Source organism: Anomalospiza imberbis, chromosome Z (genome assembly GCF_031753505.1).
Source record: "Anomalospiza imberbis isolate Cuckoo-Finch-1a 21T00152 chromosome Z, ASM3175350v1, whole genome shotgun sequence".
In the NCBI taxonomy this organism is placed as follows: domain Eukaryota; kingdom Metazoa; phylum Chordata; class Aves; order Passeriformes; family Viduidae; genus Anomalospiza; species Anomalospiza imberbis.
Window position 1 is genome coordinate 71,011,308 of NC_089721.1, and position 26,840 is coordinate 71,038,147.

General features: G+C 40.2%; 1 protein-coding gene, 1 long non-coding RNA gene and 2 other non-coding genes across 4 annotated transcripts in view; 1 reads left to right on the plus strand and 3 right to left on the minus strand.

Moving 5' to 3' along the window:
* Positions 1 to 14,924: 14,924 nt before the first annotated feature.
* Positions 14,925 to 17,208, minus strand: COX7C (cytochrome c oxidase subunit 7C). The gene is made up of 3 exons (XM_068177442.1): positions 17,046 to 17,208; positions 15,937 to 16,082; positions 14,925 to 15,013 (listed from the first exon to the last, which is right to left on the minus strand). Exons 1-2 carry the CDS (start codon positions 17,118 to 17,120, stop codon positions 15,966 to 15,968), a joined length of 192 nt encoding a protein of 63 aa, XP_068033543.1. The 5' UTR covers positions 17,121 to 17,208; the 3' UTR covers positions 14,925 to 15,013; positions 15,937 to 15,965.
* On the minus strand, positions 15,590 to 15,650 carry LOC137465548 (small nucleolar RNA Z39). Its single transcript, XR_010994690.1, has one exon. It is a non-coding gene; the product is annotated as a small nucleolar RNA Z39 (small nucleolar RNA).
* Positions 16,805 to 16,867, minus strand: LOC137465542 (small nucleolar RNA Z39). Its single transcript, XR_010994684.1, has one exon. It is a non-coding gene; the product is annotated as a small nucleolar RNA Z39 (small nucleolar RNA).
* Positions 17,209 to 22,233: 5,025 nt separating the features above from the next.
* The window catches only part of LOC137464881 (uncharacterized), a 37,310-nt gene continuing 32,703 nt past the window's right edge, over positions 22,234 to 26,840 (plus strand). Inside the window, exon 1 of the long non-coding RNA XR_010994464.1 lies at positions 22,234 to 23,189. This is a non-coding gene — a long non-coding RNA (uncharacterized lncRNA). The remainder of the gene's footprint in view (positions 23,190 to 26,840) is intronic.

Genomic DNA, 26,840 nt, shown 5'->3' on the forward strand with positions numbered 1-26,840 from the left:
CCAGGAAATACAGAATTTTATTAATGGGGGCATAAACTTAATGAAAAATCCAATGCTGGATACATAGATACAATGGTAAATACACACACTAACTAGAGCTGAGATAAAGAAAAAGACCCACCCCCCAAAAAAGGAGTCAGTTGGAGATTTCCTTGTGAAGTTGTCTGGTAAACTTTTAGAAATAGAAAAAATTGGTGAAATCATTGGGTTTCTAAAAATTTTTTGAACTTTTCTCACTCATTAATCGCTTTCCAGAGAGATCATTAAGGCAAATAGTGTTGTTTCAAATTAAAATTTCTCAGAATTTTGAGTGACAAAACCCCAGGGATTTACACTGGAAACAGGTAGGTTTTTGCTGCAGTGCTTTGTCATCAACACCAGCTCTTCCACTTACAATATATGGAATATCCCCACACAGGATTTTCAAATAGCAGCTCCTTTATCTTTGTGCTATCTGCAGAGTTTTGAGTTAATATTATTCCCACAGAATGGCTATAAGTGAATCATCAAAAAAGCTAAAAGCCATAGAAACCAGTCCCAAATTCCCATAAGTTTTTTGTAATTTTCAGTGCGGTAAACTTGCTCATGTTATTCACTATGTCTGTGGAAAACCAATTTCCTAGCTGATTTTTTTTTTTCCTCCAGGTGTGTCTCAGATACCTGTTATACAAATATAACTTTGTCTGGAGACAGCATGTGCTGCTAAGCAAAAACATTAACCTGTTTCAGCCAGTGAAAAGGAACAAGTCTTAATTTACACAGAAATACCCAAAGGAAGTTAGGAGCTGGTCAAGCTTGTAGTTACAACCTTCCTTATTTTGACATCCAGGCACCGTTTCCTGATGTGGGTTTTGAAGCCCTGTTTTAGTACATTACAACCATGGAAAACCTGCTTTAAATTAACTTCTAGGCTGGAGTCTACTGAGTGAAAACAGAAAATGAACAAAAGAAATCTTCGTAGGTGTTTTGGTTTTGATTTTGTTTAGGGTTTTTTTTTTTTTTTTCCTTTTTTCTTTTTTCTTTTTTTCCAGGTGCTTCCAAAATAATGTGTTTCCCTACAGGCTAGAAATAAAAAGCATCTTATTAAATCGCATCATAAATGACCCATGTAGCACAGTTTATTTTACATTACCTAGGTAAGGAGGCACTGAGCCAAATAAATCAAAGTGAACAAGGCAATAATTGTTCCTCCTTTTTTATCACCTGAAATATGGAAGTAATGAACAAATGTGATTAAATGAGAATACTGCATTAGTAATAGGCTTTTCATTTATTGTTTTTTAGAGAAATCATGTTCACTGTGGGTTTGGAAGCCCTTTCCCCTGTTTTATCAAGCTGACATTTTGTATATTTGAAAGGGATAATGTTGTACTTGTAAAATAAGAACAAGCACAAAATGTAGGTGGTTTTCTTTAGAGAGATTTTATGAGCTGGATTTGTTTTGGACTTTTTTCCCATAAAAAATGATATGTTCAGGAAGAGGTCAAGACATCTCTTTAGTGCTTGCATTAAAAATTCTATGATTTTCTGGAGACTAAAGGCCAATGTGGAGTCTTTCTTTCATGTGCCAGCTAGTTTTATTGAAATAAATGGAATTACTAAATGGAGGTTATGTGGTGAATCAGTTTCTTAACTGACCTGTGTACTTTGCCCATTACTTTTCAGAAGGATTAAGATTTCACAGAGTAGTAAATTAGATTTAATCATTACAGCTTAAGTAAATGAAATAGCAATAAGGCCAAGTGTAGAAAAATTGACTTAATTATGATTAAAAATACAAACCAAAGATGAATATATCTTTATGACCAAGATCAGCCGAACACTTGGCAGGTCTGAAACACAATTAGGTTTTTAAGGGTGCATCTGAAAGGCTGTTTAAGGCAATATTCCAGCCTGGTCCTTGCTGGCTCAGACCTAGGGCTCGCTCAGTGCTGTCTCTGAGGTCAGCCAGCAGCAGACACAAGAACACAAGAAATAGGAAACAACAGAATTTTAGAGAGGTACTAAATGCAGCATTACACACCAGGGGCTTTTTTAGGACACCTCCCCTTTCTTTCTGCTTCACAGCCCAGAATTCACATCGCCTGTGGACCCTCCTGTTGGTTCCACACTGACGTGCCTGTACTCTTTGGATTTGTGTGATCCTTTCCTAACTCCTGCACACATCTTGCAGCAATGTGTTCCGCAGTGGGATTATGCAATCTCCAAAATGGTTATTTCCTTCTGTTTGTTTTGAGTGCCCCTGACCCGTTGTGGGAAATGCTGTTTGATTCTTGCTTAGCAGGAGGTTGCTGGCAGTACCAGAGCTGAGATTTTTGGTTAGGTGCTCAATTCAGATTCTGAGCTTTTGGGTCATCCACATTTTGGGAGAGGAGGACAGAGGCTGTTCCATATGAACAGTGCTGTTCTCAGACGGACCCCAAAGCCATGGACTAAATTAACTCAGTGAGCATTTTTGTGGGCATTTTAGACATTTCAAGGACATTTTACAAAAGTGGTCCATAGACTAGGGGAACAATGTCTCTGTGCCCCATCAAAGGATGGAAAGAGGGGTAGTGGTTAATGAGGGTGCATTGGAGAGTGTGTGGCCTGGGCACAGAAGAGGAGGGGAGAATGGATTGCTTTTGGCTTGGGCAAGGTGAATTTTGTTCACAGCAGCTGGTGTGGGGCTGTGGTTTGCATCTGTGGTGGAGTCTTGACAACACAGGGATACTTTTGTTCATGCTGAGCTTGCACAAGGACATTCCTCCTCCTCCCTCCACCCCACCAGGGTGCAAGCTGGGAGTGCACAAGGATTTGGGAGAGGGCACAGCCAGGACAGGTGACCCCAAGTGACTCAAGGGACATCCAAGACCTTGCAGCATCATGTTCTGCATGTAGAGCTGCGGGGACAAGGAGGAGGTGGGGGACATTTGGAGTGCTGGTGTTTGTTACCCAAAGTCACCACGACATGTGACAGAGCCCTGCTGTCCTGGGATGGCTGAACACCTGCCTGCCCGTGGGAAATGAGGAATGGATTCTTTGTTTTGCTGTGTTGTGTGCATGGCTTTTCCTTTACATGTTAAACTGTCTTTATCTCAGCCCACGGGTTTTATCACTTTTGCCCTCCCAATTCTTTCCCTGATCCCATCAGGGCAGGGTGGACAAGATGTGGGGGTGACTTTCTGGCTGGTGTTAAACCATGTCTCACATAAATCATGACAGCTGATCATGAGAACGGGTGATCCACTCCCTCACAGTGATGCCATATTATGCCTCAGGAATGAATTCTGCTTGATGCCCTTACATGACATATCTTTGTAAGTAGAAAGGGTCAGGCCACCTCAAACTCTGAAAATAGGCTGTGGGAGAGCCTAGTAACAATCCAGTGTAAAGCCTGGTTACTCAGACAGCCAAAATCCAATCTTATTTTCCCACAGGAGCCCTTTAGGATTGATCTGGATGCAGAGGCTCACTTGTCCTTGCTCAGGGGAGCAGTGATCAACCTTTGCAGAGAGGGCTGTAATCCCCATTTTCCATTACTGGCAGGCATGAAACAAACTGACACTTCATAAAGCATTTTGTAATCCTGTTGGGATGAAAAAAACCCAGCAGCATAATCCTCACTTGGCCTTGACTCTCTTGTGTACAAAAAAATAAAGGAAAGGAAGAACAGTCCATATCTTTTCTCCTTTTTTGTTTAATGTCTTACATAATTTAGACATAAAAAGCACCTCAAATTCACCTTTCCCTAAAGCACAAACCTTCTAAGAGTATTGTTTTCTCACCCCACATCACCTCCATGGATTATAAATAAATTCCTGGAGCCAGCTCACAGAACTGGCTCAGAAGTCAAAAACCTGGGAGAAGAACAGAGGGAAGAGCTGGGCCAGCTCCCACCAGCTGTCCAGTGATGTGATCAACACATTTGTGCATCTGTGCTAGCTCTGACCTGCCAGCCAGTCTGGGAAATACATTGCTTATTTGGATCTTCCACACAATGGTGTCCTGCAGGATTAGACCTCTCAGTTTAAAGAGGAACAGAACCAACTCATCAGCACCAATAATTAACAATTTTCTCAGGGTTTTTAGGGCCAAATGACACTGAATGCACTGCACTCTTAGGTTACAACAGCCATGAAGCAGAAAATTGACTATGCTTCAAGGTAATGTGTTAAAGGAGTCACGAACCTCTATGCCACACTGTGTCCATATTCACCCCAAATTATCTCCCTCTCACATTAGCAAATCTTTTGAGCACAGGCCAACAGGAGAATAATGGAGATCACTGAGAGTGGTTCCAAGAGATCAGTTTTCAGCTGAACACGTCTGTGCAAAATGAGACATCCCTGGGCTGTCCTGCCTGCCTTTTGGTGCAGCCAGCAGGGAGAACAGGCAGGACTTGCCATGAGTTATTCGTGAAGGGGTTCAGGGCTGGATCCAGAAGCCTGATGCAGGAAGCCAGAGCAGAGTCAGAGGGGTGTCCAGCCCTTCTTGGCAGACAGGCACCACCTGTGTGCTGGTGATGGCTCCAATCTGCACTGGAGCCCTGTGTGGGTTTTGTTTATTGCCACTGAAGATGGCAGAGGAGTGAATGCTGCCTTTGTGTGCCGTTTGTTGTCTTAAACGGGTGGATTTCAAGGCCGTCCTTCTGGCTTGCTCTGCTTTATTGTGGTGGGCTGGGTCTGGGGGCTGTGAGTGTTGCTCTGGTGAAAATGGTTTCATGTCACAGTTGCTTGTAATTGAGAGGGTGAGAGCGCATCCAAAAGCAACATTAAACAGATTGTGCTAAATATGATGTGCCATCTTAATCAAATACGTCGTTTGAAGGGTAACCAAACATGGCCACAGCTTTACTGTCACTACATGGTCATTTCCTGGGAGCCAATAAATTACACCCTGCTTGTTAAAACTGGGAGTGACCTTTTCAAGGCTGAGTAGAGCACTAAGTGCATTAAACGAGCCGTGTTTCCTTATCTGGCATGACAGATGTTTGATTTTGTTGACATTTTCAGGAATGCACAAACAATTACGACTTCAATTGTTTATTCATCAGAGAATGCAAAGTTACCTGATGGTGCTTATATACTGGAGGGTATTGCTCAATAAATCTTGCTGGGGTTGTTGGTGCCACCTAAGTTTATCAGCATTTAAAAAGACATAAGAAGACATAAGCAGTGATTTCCACCCCCTCCGCCCCCCTTCCTTTGTGGAAAGGTCATTCCTTTCTGATGGGTGATGTTTTAGGCACCAGCAGTACCTCATGGAAGAGTGAGACATTTAACAAATTACTACCAGACACTACAGAGAAATCAAGCATTGGCACAAAACTGCATGAAAAGGCATCTAATATGGATACTCCTGAATTTTACAAGGCTTACCAAACCAAGGAGTATCCTGCTCCCTTGGGTGCTCTCTGAATGGATGGGGAGTAGCTGATGGATGTCTGACTGGGAATTCTCTCCCTTTACTTGGTGGCAGTCCAGAATTTCTAATTTTTTGGCAAATGTTTGAACAAGCATTTCAATTTTCTTCCACTATAATACCTATTACAGCAACAGAGCACTGTGAAAACACTGCCTTGTTGAGAAAATGAGGTAAGGGAATGATTACAGTCCTTTGGACATTTGTGTGAGACCACTTGAACTGAGCAAATAAATGAAGAATTAGACAATATTTATTCAGACATTGCAGCACTATATAAATAATAATTCTGTGCAAAGACTGAAGTTTTAGGAATTAGGTTTTATGGCTGAGAAGTACAGAATAAAAGGAAATGTAACGGCAAAGTTTTAGAAATCGTTTTAATTTCTTCATTCTGTGCATATTCATTCCCAGGTAACAAATATTATTGTCCAGTGGAACAGAGAGGAAATCCAAGCATTTATATAATTATTAATTTTTACCTGTACACCATCATACATATAAATAAAAAAATGGATGTAAACCACTAACTAGCAAAAGATGCATCACATAAAGATAAATAAAATGGTGGGACAAAATGCTGACATTTTTTTCACACAGTTTTGTTTTTTTTACCATATCTACATAAGTTTTACAGCTCATTTGATATTCAAAAGAATTTCTTAATTGGATAGACTTTGACTATATCCAACTGCTACTTTTTAGCTTCCCTGTCAAAACAAACCCCACAGAATCTTTTGCTAGGACTTCTCAATTTTTTTTAAATATATATCTGTATTCTAAGGAATGCAAATATCTTTACAAAGTCTGTAAAGACTCAGTAAGAAAAACCTGAACTTCTGTTGTAAACGTCTGCTTTGTGTCACATCAGCAGTACCATCTTTCCTGCCATAAAACAACATTTGTTTTACAACCCTTACAGTACCATAGAGCTTTGGCTCTTTTTGGGGTTTTGAATGCTTTCTAAACTTACAATCTTTTTATGATAAAAAAGAAATTGACTGTGAGAGAAAACAAGCAGAAGATTATGAAGGAGAGAGAGGGAGCAGTGAATTTTTGATAACCGGCAAGACTAAGAGAGATATTATGAGGCCAGATGGTGCATTGCCTTCTGAATTACTCTTGCATTTTACAAAAAGACTGGAAATTTTTAAAGTATTAGCAGATGAATGGGATTGTCAAATAGGTATTTAATAAATTCAAATTAGTTCAACTTGATTAATAGGTATCAGCACTGATAGAACCAGTGCTGAAGATTCATAGGGTATTAACAGCTAGAAATTGAGAAACTGTAGTTTTACAGAATGGCTAGTGACATAATGCAAATTTTTGAGGAGGACAGTGTTTGGGATGAAGGGTAAATAACAACGTGTCTTTTTTTAGTGTATGGGCTGGTTTCTTTTCTAAATTTATTTTAGTTTAAAGACTTCTATGTTTTGAGAGTATGACTTCCCAAAATCTGCTACTGATCTGGTTTTCACAGAATGGGTTGAGAGACATTTCCTAAAAAATTGTTCTGTCTGAATAATTTGATATTGGATACTCAGAACCGCATGCCTGGGGTCATAAATACTGCAGAAAATATGAGCCAGAATAAGGAGATCCATGGCCAGTGCTTTTTTTAAAAGCCCTTCTGCAATTACAGAAGGCTTAATTCAGAAGCAGGCAACATAAAGTGTAGATGGGAATCCTGATTCATGTTTCTTCAGGAAAATCAAACAATATCCTTTTTTTTTTTTTTTTTTGGCACGCAGCTACCTAAACCTTTTCTTCCTCTCATGTGCGTGTTTGGGGTTTAAAACCTTGAACCCTCTCAGACCCCACCTGGCACAACTCAAACCAGTGAGGAGAAATATCTGGGAGAATTTAGGTTCCAGTTTTTCTCCGTTGTTTTATGCACCTGGCAGGTGGCCAAACACCCTTTGGTGGGCAGTTTTTCTTAACTGTGATTTGTTGCAGATGTGAGACATTTTAACCTTCACTGAGTACCTCTCATCCAGCAGCACCCTCCACTATTTCATCTTCAGTGAGACAGTTTGAACCCTTGATTCTTTTTCCTATTTTGTCAATAGACTTACCTTGAATTGTCTTCTATTTCTGTTTGGTCACTAATTTTTCAAAGGTCATTGATTCCTAAGGGAGAACAAAGGTTTCATTTAGCAATCTCACACAAAAATTGCTAGGGGCTTTTAATAAATGACTGTTTTCAGTCCCTGATTACATATTGTGTTTTTCCTCTCCTGCAATTTCAGAAAACATCTTTTAGAGCATGTCTCTGGCAATAATGGCATTTTCAAAAGCAGAACCTGTGGTTATTTCCTCTCCTGCATGACCCGATGTAAAGGGTGCTCACATGGCTGCTGGGGTGGTATCTAAATTTAGCTGGAGAAAGAAGAGGTGTGTGGTCACCTTCCATCCAGGCGAGCTGTTGTGCAGAATAGGAGAGGCCCAGACTCAGTTTCAGGTGATCTGTGGTGGCTTCCCAGGGGTGTTGCTTTAATCCACACAGCTTGAGCTGCTCTGGTGAGGGTGTACTCTCAGTACCACCCGCCGAGCTATTCCACTTTTCAGGGATTGTTTATGGCATAGGAGGGGTGGTTGTAGAATTTTACTAGGAGAGAATTGTGGGAAATGGATTTGTACCAAATTCTCAAAACTTGACAGAAGGCTCAAATAGTGTGCACCTGTAGGTAAATTTTGAGATAAGAAATGCTGACTTAGAAATGCCATGGAATAGGACAGATGTTGTTGAGAGAGAAATGGAAATAGATACAAATTTCAAAGGACAGCCTTGCAGAAAAGACTAGATGCTTTGGAGAAATAGAACTATGAAAGATGCAGTGTAGTAAGACGCACGAGGAGTAATTTTAGATTATTGGCTTTAAAGCATTTGCAGTTTAGTGTAGCAAAAGCTGATAGGCCAAGAAAGGCTCATAGTGTATTGTAATTAAGACATAGTTGACTTATAATCGTAATAGTGTGAATTACAACATCTGTATTGTCTCACCCTTCACATGAGACTGAAAATAAAAGTTTTTAAAACACCTCTCAATTACCCCATCTCTAAATCCAGAAAGAACATAATCCAACAAGAATGAGCCTGAGTTAGTGTTCTAGTAAATAAATAATAATAATTACATACAATTGTTTTTAAACATGCTTTTGAGCAAGTGCTGGAAGTCCAGTCTTCTTTCACGTGAAATTAGGCTGGCTATCAATTTTATGGGCTCTTTCTAAGGAAAAGTTATGACATCAAACACCCCAGAAAAACATGGGGGTCTGAGCCTTGTCATTGTGCTTGGGCCTGTCCTGGTGCTGATGCTCTGCTTGGCTCTCTGGGCTTTGCCTTTCCCAGTCTTGGGGTTGCCTACATAGCAGGAAAAATAACTTGAATAAACTTAACTTAGATTTATCCAAAGTCTTGCTCGCTTAGGTTTTGCTGACCTACTTAGGATTAGAGTAGCTGGCAAATTGTTTTACATAGTTTGATTTCAGAGGTAAATTCCAATTGAACTGCTGCTGTGTTGCTTTAACTTCAAAGCAGTGTCAAACTGAGAATTAAATAAAATTTAGGTTTGTGCAACTTTGAAGTTGCACCTTCAGCTACTTCAGTTGTACAGCAGGTAGGCTGTCAGGTGCCCACACGCTGCTTTTGGATTATGTAGTGGGCAGAGGAACTTCAGCTGTGCCTAACAATTTAAATTATGCAGGTATTCCCAGAATACCTCCCCCATTTGCGCTGCCACTCCAGAATATCAAGATAAAGGACTTTATTTAGGGGCTGCCAGCTTTCCCCTTGACCTCTCCAAAAAAACCCCATCCCTTCCACATCCAGCTTCATAAAGCCAGCACTAAAATACTCCCAAATGAGCTACGGAGAGGCACTTATAGCTCCTGGCAGAGGGTTGAGACAACGGTGAGTTAACAACAGAGCTCCTGCTCTTTGGATGAAAACAATTCTCTGCAGAATTGGATTCAGAGGACAGCACCACGACAAGAAGAAACAAACAGGAAAGAGAAGTGACAGCGTGGTTTTGGAGCACAGGGATGTGCACGTTTCCAGAAAAGTTTCCAATTAGCTGTTCCCCAAATCTGCTCCGGGCTGTCAGAAAATAGGGTCTTGGAAAGATGGGTCCTCTTTAGGGAGGCACATCTTCTCCAGTTTTCACTTTCAGTTACCTGGGTGGCTCATGGAGGCAAGCAAAAAGGATTTCTCACTCAGAGTGGTGACCTGTATATTTATGTTTTCCCCCCCAACATTCTGCCACTGTTTCAGGCAATAGCTTTGGTTCACAGCAAAGCCCCATTTATATATACCTTATCTGGCTAGCAGCTTTTTCCTCCCTTGAGGAAGAGATCTTCTTGTCTTTACAAAAACTACATTTAGTCCAGCACTACAGAACTGTTTTTTTTTTTTTTTCCTAAACTTAACTCTGAAGAACTCTTGAGAGTTATGAATTTTAATAGTGCAACTAAAAATTTTTATATAAAAGAAAAAAAACCTCACTCTTCCCTCTCATCTCCGTCCTTCCATCACTTGTCAGAATTTTTATATACATTTATACACATTTTAACATACATGATTTTTGCACCTTTTTTTTTTTTTTTTTTTTTTTTCACCAGCAAGGTACATTTCCAAATTTTGTTGCTGGCTGTGGCTTAGTCAGGTTCTCAGCAACACTATTTATGCAGTGACATTTTTCAAAGAGCTGCATGCTCTACATAGCTAATGGAAAAAGGTGGCACGACCACAGGAAAGAACTTAATGTTATTCATGGAATACCAAAGGAGAAAATGGAACAGTGGATCACATTAATTCCGGCAAATACTATTATTTCAAACTCATTTAAATTCAAGTCAAACTTATTGAGCATATCATCCCAGAGAGCAACTAACATTTATCTTCCCTGTGCAAGCAGAGCAAACAGGAGCCGGGCAGGCGCTCACTGCTGGCAGAAGGGGCTGCCTCTGGAAAACCCATGGAGAGGGCAGGGGGCAGAGCCCACATTTATGTTTTAATTGAAACTATGATTAATTGCACCACAGAGGGTCTCACAGTCACTGTCTTTCTGTCTCAACCTGCCATAAGGCACTCTGTGCTACTCCAAAGTGTTTTTTCAGTAATGCATGTCCTAAACTTGCACCATTCCTCCTTATTTTTCAACTTATTTTTTGGTAATAATTGAAGATGTAATTACAACACTTTTACCAATAAATTACTGTGTTATTGTGCTCCTCTGATACACATTCCAACTTCCAATTAAGCAACCCAGAGATTGTTTTGCCCTATTTCTATCCTAATGTGTATTTTCACACATTAAAATAACGACTACAAAAAGGTTCTCCTCGCTGTTTGATGTAGTCCACTGAGGTGAGAACGGGCAGGAATATTTTTATAGCTCTGGATATTGTGTCCCAACTCTGATGTCCCCCACTGGGTGTATTGTTTGGCCTTTATATAACTTTTATTTTCTTGATCATGTAATTTAGAACAACTACTTTCTTTTTCAGGGAGGTGGCAAATTTTTTCTTTCCTTCACTTTTTTCTACTTAAAAATTCTATTTAATTAACAAAAAACCCCAAACCATTGATGTTACTGCACTGAAAATAAAAGTATGAATTCAACCAAAGTATGAATTGTGATGGATAGATGATCTTTAAAGGACAAAAATAGTTTCAATGTGCTAGCCCATACAATACTAAGTTCTACTGTCATATTTTCATCCTCCAGCCCTAATTGTCTATAAACCTCTGAACTGTTCCACGTTCAGACAGAAATAAAAATCTCAGGCTAGGAAGAAACAAGAAAAGAGTGGCTGAGAACTTATATTGGAAAATCTTTTGAATTTTCCCCCTACTATTTAATTAGCAGTAAAAAGATCTTAAAGAAATTTTCATAAGTAACTCTCTTTCTTAATTACTGTACAGGGCAACACCTCTGTAAAGGGGTCACAATTTAAAGGAAGAAAAAACTTAGTCCAGGTTACTGTTGTACTTAGATCAATTATGCAAGGGTTGCTCACACTAATTCAGAAGTGGGGCTCATCCAAGCCAGTATCTTATCTTCAACATGGATTAATACCAGATGCTTCAAAGCACAACTGAACAGGAATTGAAATTTCTCTTCTTTGGAGGGAAAAAAAAAAATCAAATTCCCATTGGTTTCTGAAGAGTGGATATGAAAAGGATGTGCTGTCAAATTAATTGCTGAACAGAAACCTTAGAATAATTTGATATGAAAAATAATGTATTCATTTTCACCAAATCAAAATATCTCATTCAATGGAACTCAACCCAAGCCCAGACTTGTCCCTCTGGATTAAGGACTGTTCCACAGTAAGAAAAAAACATCCACAAACTGAAAACATCCAAAATATTAAAGCATAAGGACATCTAATTCACATCTGCTCAGATTTAATTCAGGAACTGCTTGAAGACTATACCTAACATAATTAAAATGGTAAGTTGTGAAGCTCTGTGGAAGCAAAACAGAGAGGTTTTGGGTTTGTGCCAAGATAGAAAACATGAAGGTGAAAATTATAACAGGGAAGTTGGAAAAAAATAGGGATCATTAATGATTTTCCTTAAAATTGGCATCTGGCAAGCAAAAAAAAAATACAATCATTCACACAGATGTGTTATTTCCCAGAGGTCCTTTAACTACTGCCTTGTTTCCTTCATACAGTTTTAATGACAGAGGAGCACCACTTACATATTGCTTTTTGCCTATTCTCAACTGATTTTTTCTTCTACCAAGTCACGGTGCCCTAAAGGGGGCCTAAAAGGCTATTTTAAAATAAATATTTCATTGGGTACAGAGACTACCATAGATCTGAGTGTGATGGAACACACTGTTTCTGCACAACTCAATTCTGCAGCTCGTGGGGTTTAATGAATCTGATCCATCCATCTTAATACCATTAAGTATCAGTTCATTCATATATATTTAGTGACACTTCTTTCTCTAGAATCAGGGTGATTTCCATGCTAGTATCTGTGGTCGGAATGTGTTTTGAGAAGTCATTGCAAAATGAGAAAATGAGGTGAGAAAAAAAAAAAATCTGAGTTTCTCTGGCTCATCTCTTCAGCAGTGAGTAAAGAAACAATGGTCTAGGAGGACTTAAAACAAATAAATCATAGAATGGGTAAACTACAAAAGATTAAAGACCAAGGTAAATTTGGGGAGTAAATTAAAAACATGGGCAGTTAAATGAATAAACAAAGCAATAAATAAGTATGGCTGAGGAAGTATTGGCTGAAGGCAGTGATCTTCTCATAAAAGAAAAAAATGCAACCTGGAGTTGGGCCTCTATGAAAATAAAACACAGTCAAACAAATTAATGACAGGAGCGAAATCTCTCTCAATGACAACCTGCATCTTCCAGCCCAGCAACCAAAATAAGGCATTTCAGACTTTGCTTTATTGAGCAGTGATGAAATCACAGATAATCTAGAAGTCAAAAATGCCTTTGGGTACAACATAGACTGCCCCAGTTTGCATTAACAGAGAGAGCAGCACAGACCTATTAACGCATTTCTGCTGCAGAAGTGAAAACTTCTGAAATCCTAAGGGAACCAATTACTTACGTCAGGCAGGGGACTTACGGACTTTGTAATTGTTGGGGCTCAAAAACTGTTGAAAACTGCCTGAGCACCTCATGTAGGGGAACAACCCAGTTCTAAAGGGACTAATTACAGCCTTGGCAGGACGCAGGAGTAACAGAGTTTGCCATGAGTGGAGAACACAAGTCCTCATTTTCTAACTCACAGGGTGCAGGTGTTTTATCAAAAATACAAACCAACAACTAACTGCCTATACTCAAGGAACCTTGAATTTACTGACTGTATTAATGAAGGCTACAAAACTGTGCCACATTCTCTTTGTAAATGAAAGTAGTAGCACACCACAAGCACAGGTTTATCGAACAGCTTAAGACTAGCATGATGTGTTTAGTCAGCCCTCACACGAAGCAGGGATGATGCTGTTTCATTTTTGCATGACTTGTATTGGCACACAAAAACTGGGATTATATGGGGGTTTGACAGCACAGAGGAGGCTCAGCTCCTCCATCCCCTCAGCACACAGCCATGGAAATCATGTAAAACAGCAGCAGAGGAATAGTTACAGGTACTGTGCTCCACATCAGTGATTTATTTACCCAAACTGGTGGCAGGTTTGGAAACAGTCAGGATTTAGAGGCATCTTATAACTAGGAGCCCCCAGGACCTTTCTGCTCCTACATGACTATGATCCATCAGGGTAACAACACTGTGAAAAGAGATGATTAGAGTTTTAGAACACTTCACAAGAGGAGAAAGTATCTAACATTTCATCCAAAAATAACTGCTTTAAGTTTAAGCACCCATGCTCAAAAATATCTTCGGAAGCTACAAGAGAAGTGGTGGTGTTCAGAAAGGAGACCTTGTTTTAAGCACAGTGAAGGAACTGGTTTGCCCTTCCCACAGGGTGAACCTTCAAGAGGTGAGGTGTGCTCTTTCCAAACACATAAGGTGTTTGAAATGTATTTGTAGAGAACTTTTGAAGTTTGATAGAAGGTTCATATAGTATGTACTGTATATAAACTTTAAGATAAGAAATGTTGACTTAGAAATGTTAAAGAGTAAGATATTGTTGAGAGAGAAATGGAGCTAGAAGTAAGAATTAAAATATGGCTTTATAAATAAAACTAGGTATTTTAGAGAAATAGAATTATGAAATCTGACAATCAGGGACTCTAGAGTAAGGGGGAACAGTCATCAGCACTTTCGACTCACCCCTGAAGACAAATGTGGTACCCATGAGCTGTTCGGCTACAAGCAGCGTGTTACCACTCCCACATACCTCTGCTGCGGGAGTCTGATGAGAAACTGGCATCCACAGATTAGAATGGCAAGAAAAGAATTCAAAGTTCAGTCAAGCCACATTAAATGCACTATGCTGCAGCAGGAAGGTGTCTGAGTGGGGGGGAAAGCAAACCAGAAAAGTTCACAACTAAAAAGTACCAAGAGAAAGCCATCACCTCCTTCCAAACACCTGCAAATCTGCAGCAGGTTCAGTTTTGGGAACTACAGAATACTGACAATACTTTTTTTTGTGGTCAGAGCTGTGTCCATGTCACCCCATGAGCCTGAAGCCTCATGAAACCTTTAGGGCAATGCCCAAGCCCCTGCTCAGAGCTGGTGCTACAGAGAACCTGGGAACAGCAGCTCTTCAGAACTGCCCAGCCTGGGAGAAAAGCCACAGAAAATCCTCACTGAAGTTAAAAGATTCTGCAGCGTGGATTATGGTGAGACAGGATACCCACTGCTATGAACTGTCCCATCTCATTATTCCGAGCAGTAAAAAAAGTTCAGCCCAATCCCTGTTCTGAAACGTGATTTTCCCCACCCTCTGACCTTATACATTATGACAATTAAGTGTTTAATTTAATGGCAATGCACTGCAATTAGAAGAGGTCCTCAGTACACACCAGCTGTCAAAAGCTCTTCAGGAGTTTCACAAAACACACAGCCCAAGGCCTTGGGGTTTAAGATTTTATTTAGAGACATCCAGCACAGGTTGCAGCTATCATATCCCCATTGAACGATGCTGTGCAGAAGACTTCAACTCTGCAAGAAAAAGAAATTAAAGGAATTTAAGAGCCCTGTCATAAACATGTATTTCTATCAGAACTTTGGATTTATTTGAGGACTTTGCTTCATCCACTGTCTGGTTTTGCATCAGAGGCCTCGACTTGCATGAAACCACACAGTTATAAATGCTCAACTTGAATACAAACCTGCTGATCTTGGTTTTCCCCTCAGTCAAGGGTGGAATAAACATCAAACTGGCAAAGGAATTACATAATTTGTTCCAATTATGAGATTCCAATGAAGACACTTAGTTCCTTTCAAGAACTACCTGGGTCACTGAAGCTTCTGAAAAATGTTTAGTTTCTCAGATTACAGACAACACCAGGTACTTCCAAAGTGGGATCACCTTAAGACAAAATGAAGTGGGCTTTCAACTGGAACTGGCATGGTTGCACAGTCTGAGGCTTTCTTTGTAAGGATCATCAGCAAGCACCAATTAATTTCTGTTCATGACTTTACCTTAACTGGACAGTAACCTGTGGATGATGTCGATGGTGAGATTGTTTTGACACAGGTTCAAGAAAATGTAATTTTCCCCTGAGCTTTTTCTGGCACATCAGAAAGCGTTTACAGCATCACAGTTTCTCATCCTGTTCTGTCACATCACACGTGCCAGTGACTCCCACACCAGCTGCAGCTTTTCCCCTCCTCGGGGGAGGAAGCAGACATGGTTTTGGTCACAGCCAGGAGCTGCAGGCAGAGAGGAGTGGCCTCTGGGGAGGCAAAGGTCACAAACCACCGAGTGCAGCAGCTCTGTGACACAAACTTCCACTGTTTCAGTCTGCAACTGCGCAACACAACACTTCAGCACCTGGGCTAAAGGCTGAGAACTCCACAACTCTGCCCAGTTCAGGCTCAATAAATTCCAGTGTGCAATGAAATCCAACAAAAGCAGTTACCCAGCTGGTGCAGCTGCAGCCCGTCCTCCTCATTTCTTCAGGAGCTGGTGTCTGACTATCATGAAAGGGGCACCAAATCCACTCCCAAAGAACACGCACATCATCGCGAGCAGCCGCCACTTGTTGTCCACAGAGAAGGGCAGGTTCTAGAGGGAAAAAAAGGGAATTTTGCCTTTGCAGTCAAAGCACTAATTCCCTTCTAACCCATTTAGAAGTGCTAAGAACCTCAGAACAAAACAAATAAGCAGTTTCAGATCATTTTCACTATTTCTCAAGGAAAGAAACACGGTATTTAGGGTAATAAATAACCTTCCAGTATCTGAAGGGTACCTGCAGGGAAGCTGGAGATGGATTCTTCATGAAGAATTACAGTGACAAGAGAGAGCAGATTCTAACTGAGAGAGATTTTTAGCTGGGTACGAGAAAGAAATTGTTCCCTGTGAGGGTGGTGAGGCCCTGGCACAGGGTGCCCAGAGAAGCTGTGGCTGCCCCTGAATCCCTGGCAGTGTCCCAGGCCAGGATGGACAGGGCCTGGAGCACCCTGGGATCGTGGGAGGTGTCCCTGCCATGGCAGGGAGTGGAATAAAATGATCTTTAGGGTGCCTTGCCACCCAAACACTCCATGATGACAGCCTGCATGTGCCCTCTGGAGGTCACGTCGTCCCCTCTTCTCTTCTCCGTCCAGCCCAAGGTGGGGCCAGTCTGCTGCAAGTCTCATGCAGTTCAATATAAAAGCCCCTGAGGATACACATCTACAGCCCCCTGAGTGTTCTGGTATTTCGTTATCTTCACCGTGAAGAATTTCCTCGTAGCAGTCACGCATGTAAAATTAAGCTTTTAGACCGAAGGCTTGAGAAAACCGGCCAGGTACATCAGAAAGCGTTTACAGTATCATTGTTACCCCTCATACCGCAATGCTCATCATCTGTACCACCGCAGGGAAGGTCGCTGGGGACCGCCACCACACGATCTGCGCTGCTGCGGCTCTACCGGCATCACCGCGCCACCCCAAAGCCCACACAACACAGCCAGGCAGAGGGCGGCCATCAACCCCCACCCCGCCATCCCCCTGCCCGCGACCTTCAGCGGGCCAGAACGCTGCTGCCCACCTTCCCGGGTCCCTCCTCGTAGTGGCTGCGGCGGATGGCGGAGGTAGCGAAGCGGCGGACACCGGCGGACAGCATGGTAGGGACAGGAGACAGCGGCCACTCGCCCGCCCTGCGCGACCTTCCCCCGGCTGGCGCGGCTGACGGGAGCCGGAAGCGGAACCGGGAGGGAGGAAGGGAGCGCCGCGGGCATGACGGGAGTTGTAGTTCCTCGCGGTCACGTGGCGCCGAACGGCGGCCTGCGGTTGGTCGAGCCCCGCGCGCGCTCCCCGGAGGGGAGAGAGTCCCGCCGGGCCCCGCCGACATTTTGTGGCGGCTGAGGGGCGGCGGGAAATGGCGGGCGTGGGGCTGAGGGGGCCTGGGGGCTAACTACGTCCCGAGAGCTGCACTGGACCACTTCCGTTGTACAGCTCATGGATCCCGCTAAATGGACGGAAAATACAGTAACACAGTGGTTTGTGTTGGGAAGGACCCGAAAGTTCATCCGGTTCAACGCTCCCCGCCCCCTACGGGCAGGGACACCTTCCACCATCCCAGGTGACTCCAAATCCCAGTGTCCAGCCTGGCCTCGGGCACTGCCAGGGATCCAGGGGCAGCCCCAGCTGCTCTGGGCACCCTGTGCCAGGGCCTGCCCACCCTGCCAGGGAACAATTCCTGATTGCCAGTGTCCCATCCAGCCCTGCCCTCTCGCAGCCTGCATTCCTGGTGTTTTTTTTTTTTTTTTTTTTTTTAAACGGTATCACTTCCTTCAGTGACTATACTGCGTCCTATTTAAACTTTAAATAAATTTTGGCAATGTGAAGGGAAAGAAAGACGGCCAGCAACCTTCACATTTGCCAAAGGAATAACAAAGTTACTTCCAGTATTGGTGGTCTCGATCTGTTTTCTTACATGGATTATTTTAAAGACAAAACTTTTCAGGAAAAGAAGTTTGATGCTGCCATCTCAGGAAGCAATTTCTTTTTTTTGTCATAGCCTTTCTGCGTGGTTATTTACAGTGAAAGTATAGAAAACCAGGATTTTTATGCTCACCGAAGTAATGCCTTAAAAAAAATGGTTAAAATGAGTTTGAGAAGTGGGGCTTAGTTACATTAGTTGGTGGTCCTTGACCACTAACAGCTCATATGGAGCCCTAGGACACATTTTGTCATTACTTGTGGATCTCCTTGTGGTTTGTTTAGCTAGTTGTTTTTAAAATTTTTTCCCCTGTATTTAGACAGACTTTTATATTTGTCAGAGTCTGCAATACGTTTTCCACCCTCCATTTTCTAATTCTGAGGTCTATTGAAAGATGCTTTCCTGTTCTTGCTAAATTCATTGCTGCTCAGGCAGCCAGGCCTCTTCTCCCTCCTTCTCCTCAAGCCTTTTATAATTGGAATTTACGGCACGATAGTGCTCTGCAATCTGCTTTATCATCTTTATAACAAATGTTCTTGTTTTCATGTAGCTCTTCTCGTCCTGCAGTGGATTTTGTAGTGTTACTGCAGAGGAGATGCTGAACGGAGGCATAAAGATTCCTGTTAAACAGTTGCATTAGTTTAATCCTTGATGCTCTGCAGATGTTTGCTTTGTAGGCAGAAGCGGGGATCTCTAAGTAAATATGATTAGAGAGTGGTAGATATCTAGAGTTGTTTTACAGCTGGAGAAATAGAGCTGAACACTCAAATCTGTTCTCCTTTAAAGCATAAACTGATACAAAGTAAGCCCCAGAAAGCCATGGGGGAGGAGTTTAGAGTAACAGACTCCAATGGCATTGATTGAAATTTGGCAAAGGAATGAAAGATATCTTCTAAAGTGTTAGAAATACGATGTACCTTAATTATGATGAAGATAATCAGGTAGCAGGGCAGAATTTTACAGCAGATGCCAAGTGCTCTACTATATGCCTTCATAAAAAGGCAGTCTAACTCACACAAAAACTGTGGGAATTACAGAATTAATTGCTGGGGGGAAATTCCCTGCTCGTGCCATGCATGGGATCAGAATGGGTGATTATACTGGTACCTCCCAGCTTTTAAATCTATGAATCTTTGAATTTAGGCTGCTTGTTCACTTACATACATATTTTTATGTCTACCATTTTTTCTTCCTTTAAAACACCTATTTCTTTTTGCCAGGTTATCTTTTTCATCTTCAATTATATATTGCTGCTGTGAATATGACTTGGTGATGAGTTCTTTCAGGTGCTGCTTTCTTACTCACTTTTTCCCACAAGGAATGTTTCTTTTCTTGATCTAGATGCCAAAAAATGCAAATAAGAAAAAAAACACAGCTTGCTGGAGAAAGTAATGCACAGGATCTATCTTTCATGATCTTGATGGAAGAAATAAGCATAGAAAGCTCAGTGTATGTTTTACAAAGTACACATGGCCATACTTTGGGGTTGGAAACTGCCAATCACTGAGATACAGTGGGAGAGCCAAGATAAAAGTCATACTGGCTTTTACAGTCCTCTTTTATGAGTAAGTAAACAGCTGGTTTTGAGTGCTGAAATTACCTATGGTCAAGTTCAGATGTGTGTACTTCACAAAAGCTTTTTGATAGCATAAACTCCTTAAACTGTTTTGCTAGTGTCATGGACAGAGGGCTCAGGAGACAAAACAACTGTCATTGGCGACACAAAAACATTGCTTTTCTATGGAAATTATCCTCTGTTTCTGCTGACACAATAAATTATTTTGTCTAGCATTCAACTTAGGAATTAACCTCCCTTCAGTTGTAAGGTCAGGTATTAGCCATAAGATTAAGCAGTTGTTAAATTCCAAGTAATAAAATGGAAAGGGAGAGTTGAAGCTGGAGAGACATTATATAATGGATACTAATTATATGTTTTTTAGCAAAACTGGGTTAATTTCACAGTTTTGTTAATCTTGATTTCAGAGTGCCCACGTAAATCTCAGGCAAGTGAAGCAGAGTAGTAAAAGGAATTTTCCTGCGGAAGCAGTTACAGATTTGTTGCAGACATTGACAGCAACAGGACGCCCATTGGAGGAGTCTGTCAGGAGAAAGCCCATCTTTTATTTTTCAATTTTAGTTGTTAAAACCAGTCAAGCTTCCAAATGTGCAAGCCTTCCTTAAGGTGTGAAACTGAGTTACTTTCAAATGTAAATATTCACTGAAAGTAATTTTTTCAGGGCACAGTTCAAAGGGCACTTTCCTCCCCCAGCTGTTTTTGGACTGGATCATCTCACAGATCCTGTTCAGGGTGTAGTGGCGCAAAGGCTCAACTGGCCCACAGAAAGGTGTGAAACAGTTGTAGCATTAAAAAGGTAGAAATAGATGCACAGAATTAGTGCTTTTCTTGGCAGCAACATCAGTTTATATTGGCAGAAAGAGCTCGTCCAACTACAGCTGTGCTGCAGAATGCATATATATTATTTGGTATTAGGGCATGAGAAAGTTATCACAAGAGAAAAATAAAACTCTTCCCGAGCCCCAGATACTGCTTATGCCTAGTGCATTTATTAATTTTATTTCCCAGTATCATTCATCATGATATTCAAGATAAGGTGGTAGCTATTAAAATATTATTTAGGAAGATTTCAGTGTATTGTGATATGTTATAAACGAGAATAAAATAATTGGAAGTTTTGTTTTGTATTATAATATCTTTATGTGCAATCATTTTCCTGACAATCTACTGTTGTCATTTTCTCAGCCACCACTCCACAAATTGTCTTTAAGACTGTATAATTAACGTTTTTAACCCTTTACAGTTAACATGCTAACATAAGAGTTAACATACACAGCTCAAGTTACTGCTCTCAACCTCAATTAAAATACTGTTATTTTTGCATCTGTTTTAAACCAAAAAGTGGGCCTGTGCATCTGAATTTTGCCTGTTAACTCTGGTTGTATCATTTGATTTGCCTTTAGGATTGTGGGGGGAAGTAACACAGTACCTATGTAATTCATGCTATTAAGTCATCCTGAATATAAAAGTGCTGTAGGATCTTCTTTGCTGTGCCTCTGCTTATTGGTGTCATTTTTTAGTGAAAAACACAGTTAGTATGAAAAGTTGAGCAGAAATTTATAGATTGAGTGTTACTCATGGAAGCAGCTAAGCTGGATGTGCATAGTGACAAAATCACAATTTTGGCAGTGTACCTAGATAAATTTATTTTCACATTATGTGAAATAGTTCAAAAATTGCCCCTTCATGTTAAGTGATTCCTTATGGAAGCAGAGTCTCATTTTTACGTACTATCAGTATTTCAGCAGCTGAAATAAGTGCCTAACAATAATATTTTACCCTGACAGAATTACTTTTTTCGTTAGTATTTAGCAGCATTAATTAAATCTCCCAAAAGACTGTTTAAAATACGTAAGGGAAGGTTGGTTACACAGAACCTATTCCAGAGGCTTCACAAGCATACAGCACTTGCACAGTAAGTAAGAGCCACTTTGCATTATTTATTTTGTTTTCTTGTCTTTCTCTAAAATGGAGTATGTAAAGCTCTGTATTTTTATCATAGACACCAAGACAGTTGGTTTGCAATTACAGCAAGCAGCGTTATAATTACTTGCATTTTGAACTATCTCATTGTAACAGCCATTGCTTGGTTGCTAAAGCTTGTGCTTGAAGGAGATCTTTTGTGTGTAGGAATATCTTAGGAGCCCTGAAATCACCATTTGTCCTTGCAGGTGCAACCTCCATTTACTTTGTTGTAAAAGCAAAACATGCCCTTTATTTTTTCTGCCCAATTTGTGCTTATTTTTAGTTTAAAGAGGGTTTTAGTTTAAAAAGGGTTTTTTAAAAAGTCTTCCTATTGGTTTTTCCATCCAGAGGACTGTGTGCGGTTCAAAATATGCATAGGAGTAGAAAAGTGCTCTCAAAATACAGTTCTTCTAATAGATATGACATATATGATTCACATACATATACATTGATTCACATACACATACATATATTCACACATTGTCTTTTTCCTTCTTTACAATTCTTTAGTCACGCACAAGCCTTTTTAATATATTCATGTTCCCGTCTTATTTGTAAAACCTATTATTTATAAAATCTTCCACTGCTGCCTTGTTTCTAGCTGTTCACAGCTATACATATTGTCACCCTGACTGAGGTCAATTAAAGAATTGCATGTGTCTTAAAAAAAATTAAAAATAGAGTTAAGAAAAAAAAAAGATCAATTTTTTTTGCCCCTTAATCTTGGAAAGAAATGCTGAGGGGTAGAACTCTATTTAATATAGTCAGTCTTGTCAACAAGGTATTATTTTTTTCCAAAGCCATGCCAGATATTGTGAATGTTTCCTAGAGAAATGTATTCTTTACAGTAGGCTAAAATTTGTGACATACTGGGCTAACCCATAAATTAAACTCAGGCTGCTGAGTTTTGAAGCAGGTGTTTAACCTACCCAGGGTTTTTTTTTTTACAACTTAAAAGAACAAATTACACTCAGACTACCAAGTCAAGCAGGTGATGTACAATGAATTGGAAAGGGTGTTTTTGTGTAGACAACATGTCCTACTGTGTATGTTGTAAAGTGGTATGCTAAGATACCAGGTTGCTGTAATTTCCATGAAAAAGGGTGACCAAGCATAAGAACCAAAAATTGAGGAGCATTTGCCTAGTGTGGTATGGTTTTTTTCAGTCATTGCAGTCGTGCTCTGGGAGATTCCCAGTGCTGATGGTTTCTGTGACACAATGCCAAAAGAAATACAGCAGTTGGAGAGAAATAAAGGTGGAGGGAGAAATGCTTTTCTCTTAGGTACTTTTTATGCAAAAAATAACTTTTAACTATTGAAGATGAATTTGTGTTCCTCTATAACTTACTGTAACAATGTAATTACACCTCTGTTTACTATTATTTTAAGTACTTTTACAGTACACTTTCTGGACTGATGTTTCCAGTGACTTCTAGTTGGCCATAAGCATAAGTTCTCTGTAGTATTACTTTCTCTCTCTAATTGTGGCAGATTGTTTAGCTGCCAAGCAAGTATTGCTGTAATTTTTCTTGTTAATACGTTGTTAGACTAGAAATTCACTTGTGACAGCAGCTTTTAACTGTGTCTTTTACAACAAGGATGCCTGGCAGTGTGGTTACTGCTGACTTGCCATGATGAGGGAACACTAACTGATGTTTTTACAATCTGTTCTCAGGTACCATACACAGACATGCCAGTGTTGACAAGAGGTGAAATTGTGTAATTTCAATTTTGACATCAGTGAGGATATAAAAATGATTTATCATCTTAGTTCTTGGAGCTCAAAGCTGGAACTCCTGAAGTTGCTGAAAGTAGCTAAAGGTGCACTAGTTCATGAGACCTGATGAGATGCATCCACAGGTACTGAGGGAACTGGGTAATATTTCACCCTCCTGTAAATACATGACAAGAAACTACGAACATTTCTTATGGTATTTTGATTCATTAATAACATTCCAGTTCCATCTAGCTAAGCTATTTTATTTACACATGAGCCTGTCAGTTCCTCCAGTGACCTGTACACTGATTTCTTCTCCAAACTTAGTTTTTCAAAATGTTTTTGTAATATGCTGGTGAAATATAGTGTGTCATCTATCAGTGATCATTATAATGAAATATTAACTGTTTGAAATGTTGAATGTGAAGTCTGCTGGTGCCTCTAGTTTATATTCATTGTGCATCAACATTATTCCCTGGTTTATGAGGTCAACAAAGAGCTAATGTCTGCCAAAGCACAGACACTTTTTTGTGTCAGACCTGGCTGCTTGGTCAGCAGTCAGGCATGCTGAAAGTGCAGTAAATATTTAGTCTTGGACTTTGTTATGTATTTTCTATGTAATTCAGGCTGTACTGACTTATTGACTTTAAATGTGAACTTAAAATGAAGTGACAGTGATGAGGACTCACATCATCATCATTACTGGCACTAACAAGGTCACTCTGCTAGAAAGTCTGGGGTCAAGTTTTACCAGTCAAATGAATAGGGGGAAATATTTTACTGATAAACTTCTCATAATGGGATAATCAGAAGGTTTATTTTTAGAGTGGTATTTTCAAAATGCTTGCAGCTACTGCCTTACCATAGGTTGCTAAGTCAAAACAAAGTTTGTGCCAAACTGCAGACTGTAAATGCTGAGTAACCACTATTTTTCCAAATGGGAATCTCAGTTTTTGGCCACATCATTTGGCAGTGGATCTGTTTCTGTGACATATTTAAACATTTTAGGGGAACATAAGCTGGATGTTGATAGTGTGTAGGTTCCTATGCTGGAATGTTCTGTGTGTGTGCTTTCCTTCTCCACCTAAAACTGGATGTCTTTTTACAAACCAATAATGTTTGTTTGGTCCACTCTAAGGCACCATGGGAGAATTTCCTGCTGTATCAGGTTTATGTGGCAAGGTTTTCGTAGTGGAGGGCTGCAGGATAAGGTCCTGAAATAGCCAGCCTGTATTAGGAAAATTTACATTCGCCCTCCTTACCTTGGAAATCATGAACTTGACTATCCCTGCATTCCTTTTGACTCCTCTCAAGTCACATAACTCCAAAATCCTTATTCAGTGCTTTACTTGAACATTTTAAGAAATATTTTTTGTCAGCTTAATGTTTGTTCCTGAGATTAAAAAAATCCACTTAAATGTCTGGAGAAACACACTCATATTAGGTGGACTTACTGTCATTTTTAATCCTTTGTGGCTCCAAACTTCATCAGATGTTTGATGTATTTATCAAATACCTTGAACAATTTCTTTTGCTTAAGAGGTTATCTTTTTTTCATGTCTCATCTTTGTCTTGTTCTATGTCTTGAAGAGATGTGTGCAAAACCTTCCCTGAAGAATTTGATAACTTCAGCAGCTTGTCACTGGGACCCAGCTCTCTCCTTTAAAATCATTCATTTTATAAATGGAAATTCAATACATTTTATAAAAGGAAATCATTATCAACTAGACATACACATTGCAGTGGATTTTTTTTTCAACTGGACATACTCAATTTCGTAATGGAATTTCATTTCACAGTTGGAAACTTGACTCCTGACTAGAGCTGTATGATACTGCCAATTTTTGCTTTGACTATTCAAGTGTAAAAATAGCTAACTTTGCAAGAATACAGCATGTTTAATCCACCTTAAGAGTGTCACATTATTGTAGAGCAAGTGGTTCTTGTCTTTGAAAATAACCAGGCTGAAGTAATGAAAGTGTGAAACAGAAAAATGTCATTTGCCTAAACATACTCAGGTTGAATCAATTGCTTGTCTTAATTAGAAATTAAGATTCTGAATGGTTAATTCTTATTTAAAATTACACAAAACTGAGCAGATTGATGCCCCATGGTACTTATTTATTTCCTTCTGTCCTGGTAGCACATAGCACAGTTAAATCCAAGTAAATGTGTTCCCTTATGGCTCCTCAGAGCAGGGAGCAGGGCCTGGACAGCTGGGACGTGAATTTCTTCAGGGGATGATGCTTTTGTTTTGGATGGACAAGCGTATGACTGAGAACCTGTTGCTGAGTCTTGCTTGAAACTGCTTGTAGAACTTATTTTCAAACAGTTTTTCAGAGAAAGAGGCAGCATGGGTAGAAATGTTCTTGAAGCTTCAGCTCTGTGAGTGAGAATTCAGGGACAGGCTGTAGGAATATGGGGCAAATACACAAAGTTTCTCCAAGAAACTCACTTCTCCCACAGCTTTTACTTACATGCATAATGTCACACGTCAACTTCTCATACAAAAATTTTTATCACCAATTGCACTTTCTCCTAGATTATGTCTAAAGTGTGAGAATTGCACATGAAGGATGAGAATACTGAAGTTTCCTGTCTCTTGAGACTGAGGGTGCGTGCCACAGCTTCATCCTAGTTCTTGCCTCTGCTCTGTATTTCTGGGATTTCTTTCCAAAAGTTTATTTCTTTCTTGGAAAATACTTGCAAGTCATATCACAAGAGCCAAAAGTTGTTCTGATACTTATTCTTTTTTCTCAGATCTGAAGTCTCTTTCTAGGCTTTCTTGGCAGATTCCTTGAGGCCTTTTAATCTGTAGATGTTTTACAGGATTGCCTTAAACTGCAATTCCATTTCTTGAGTATTTGATGCACGAACAGTGATTTGGAGAGAAAGTTGGAAGGAAGCAGAGAGCTGGGGCTGGAAGCAAATACATCAAGAAAGGATATTTGGGAAAAGGTAGATGACCAGTGAAAAAAGATATAGGGGATTTGATGACATATCCGTGAGATAACAGCATCACCTTTGTGGTCTGTGCTAACATTCTGTCATGGATTCAGCAAGGCTCTTTGGGGTACAAGTGCATGATACTGGATTGTGCTCCAGTATGTGTTGAAGTGCATCCCAAACTGGGATTGTGTTTATAAGTGAGCCCATGTTTTCATCTGATGCATCTGATTTGGTGTCTTGATAAAAGGAAGGCAGTAACACATCATTTTGTCATCACAGTTTCCAAAGAGTGGAACATGTGAATGTTATAAGGAAATATCTGTTAAATCGCTTGGAATTAGAAGTGACAATATAATAAACACTTTCAGTTTGTATTTACTGTGCCTTGTGTGATGTTTATTCTTTTGCCTCCTACTGAGACTATTATGTTTGTTGAGAGGATACATATGTTTTCACATCTGTCATTCTCCTGTTTCAGTAAAACATTCAAGCAGCAAGTTGTTGTCCTGGATGTTGTGCAGAGGCATACTGGTGTTGGTGATGTGATACATCATATATCATACATGTCTACATCATACATGTGATGATGACAATTTGTACTTAAGATAGTTTTAGTTCTTAATTATTGGGTTTTTTTTTGACAGAATATTTTTGTGCAAGTCCTTGTTCTCTTGAAATCTTTGTTAACTGTTCT

Excerpts from the sequence above, each read along its gene's own strand:
- COX7C (XM_068177442.1), bottom strand. The coding sequence starts at position 17,120 with ATGCTGTCCGCCGGTGTCCGCCGCTTCGCTACCTCCGCCATCCGCCGC. Across the intron at positions 16,083-17,045 it reads ACGAGGAGGGACCCGGGAAG|AACCTGCCCTTCTCTGTGGA; the intron begins GTGGGCAGCAGC and ends TTTTCCCTCTAG.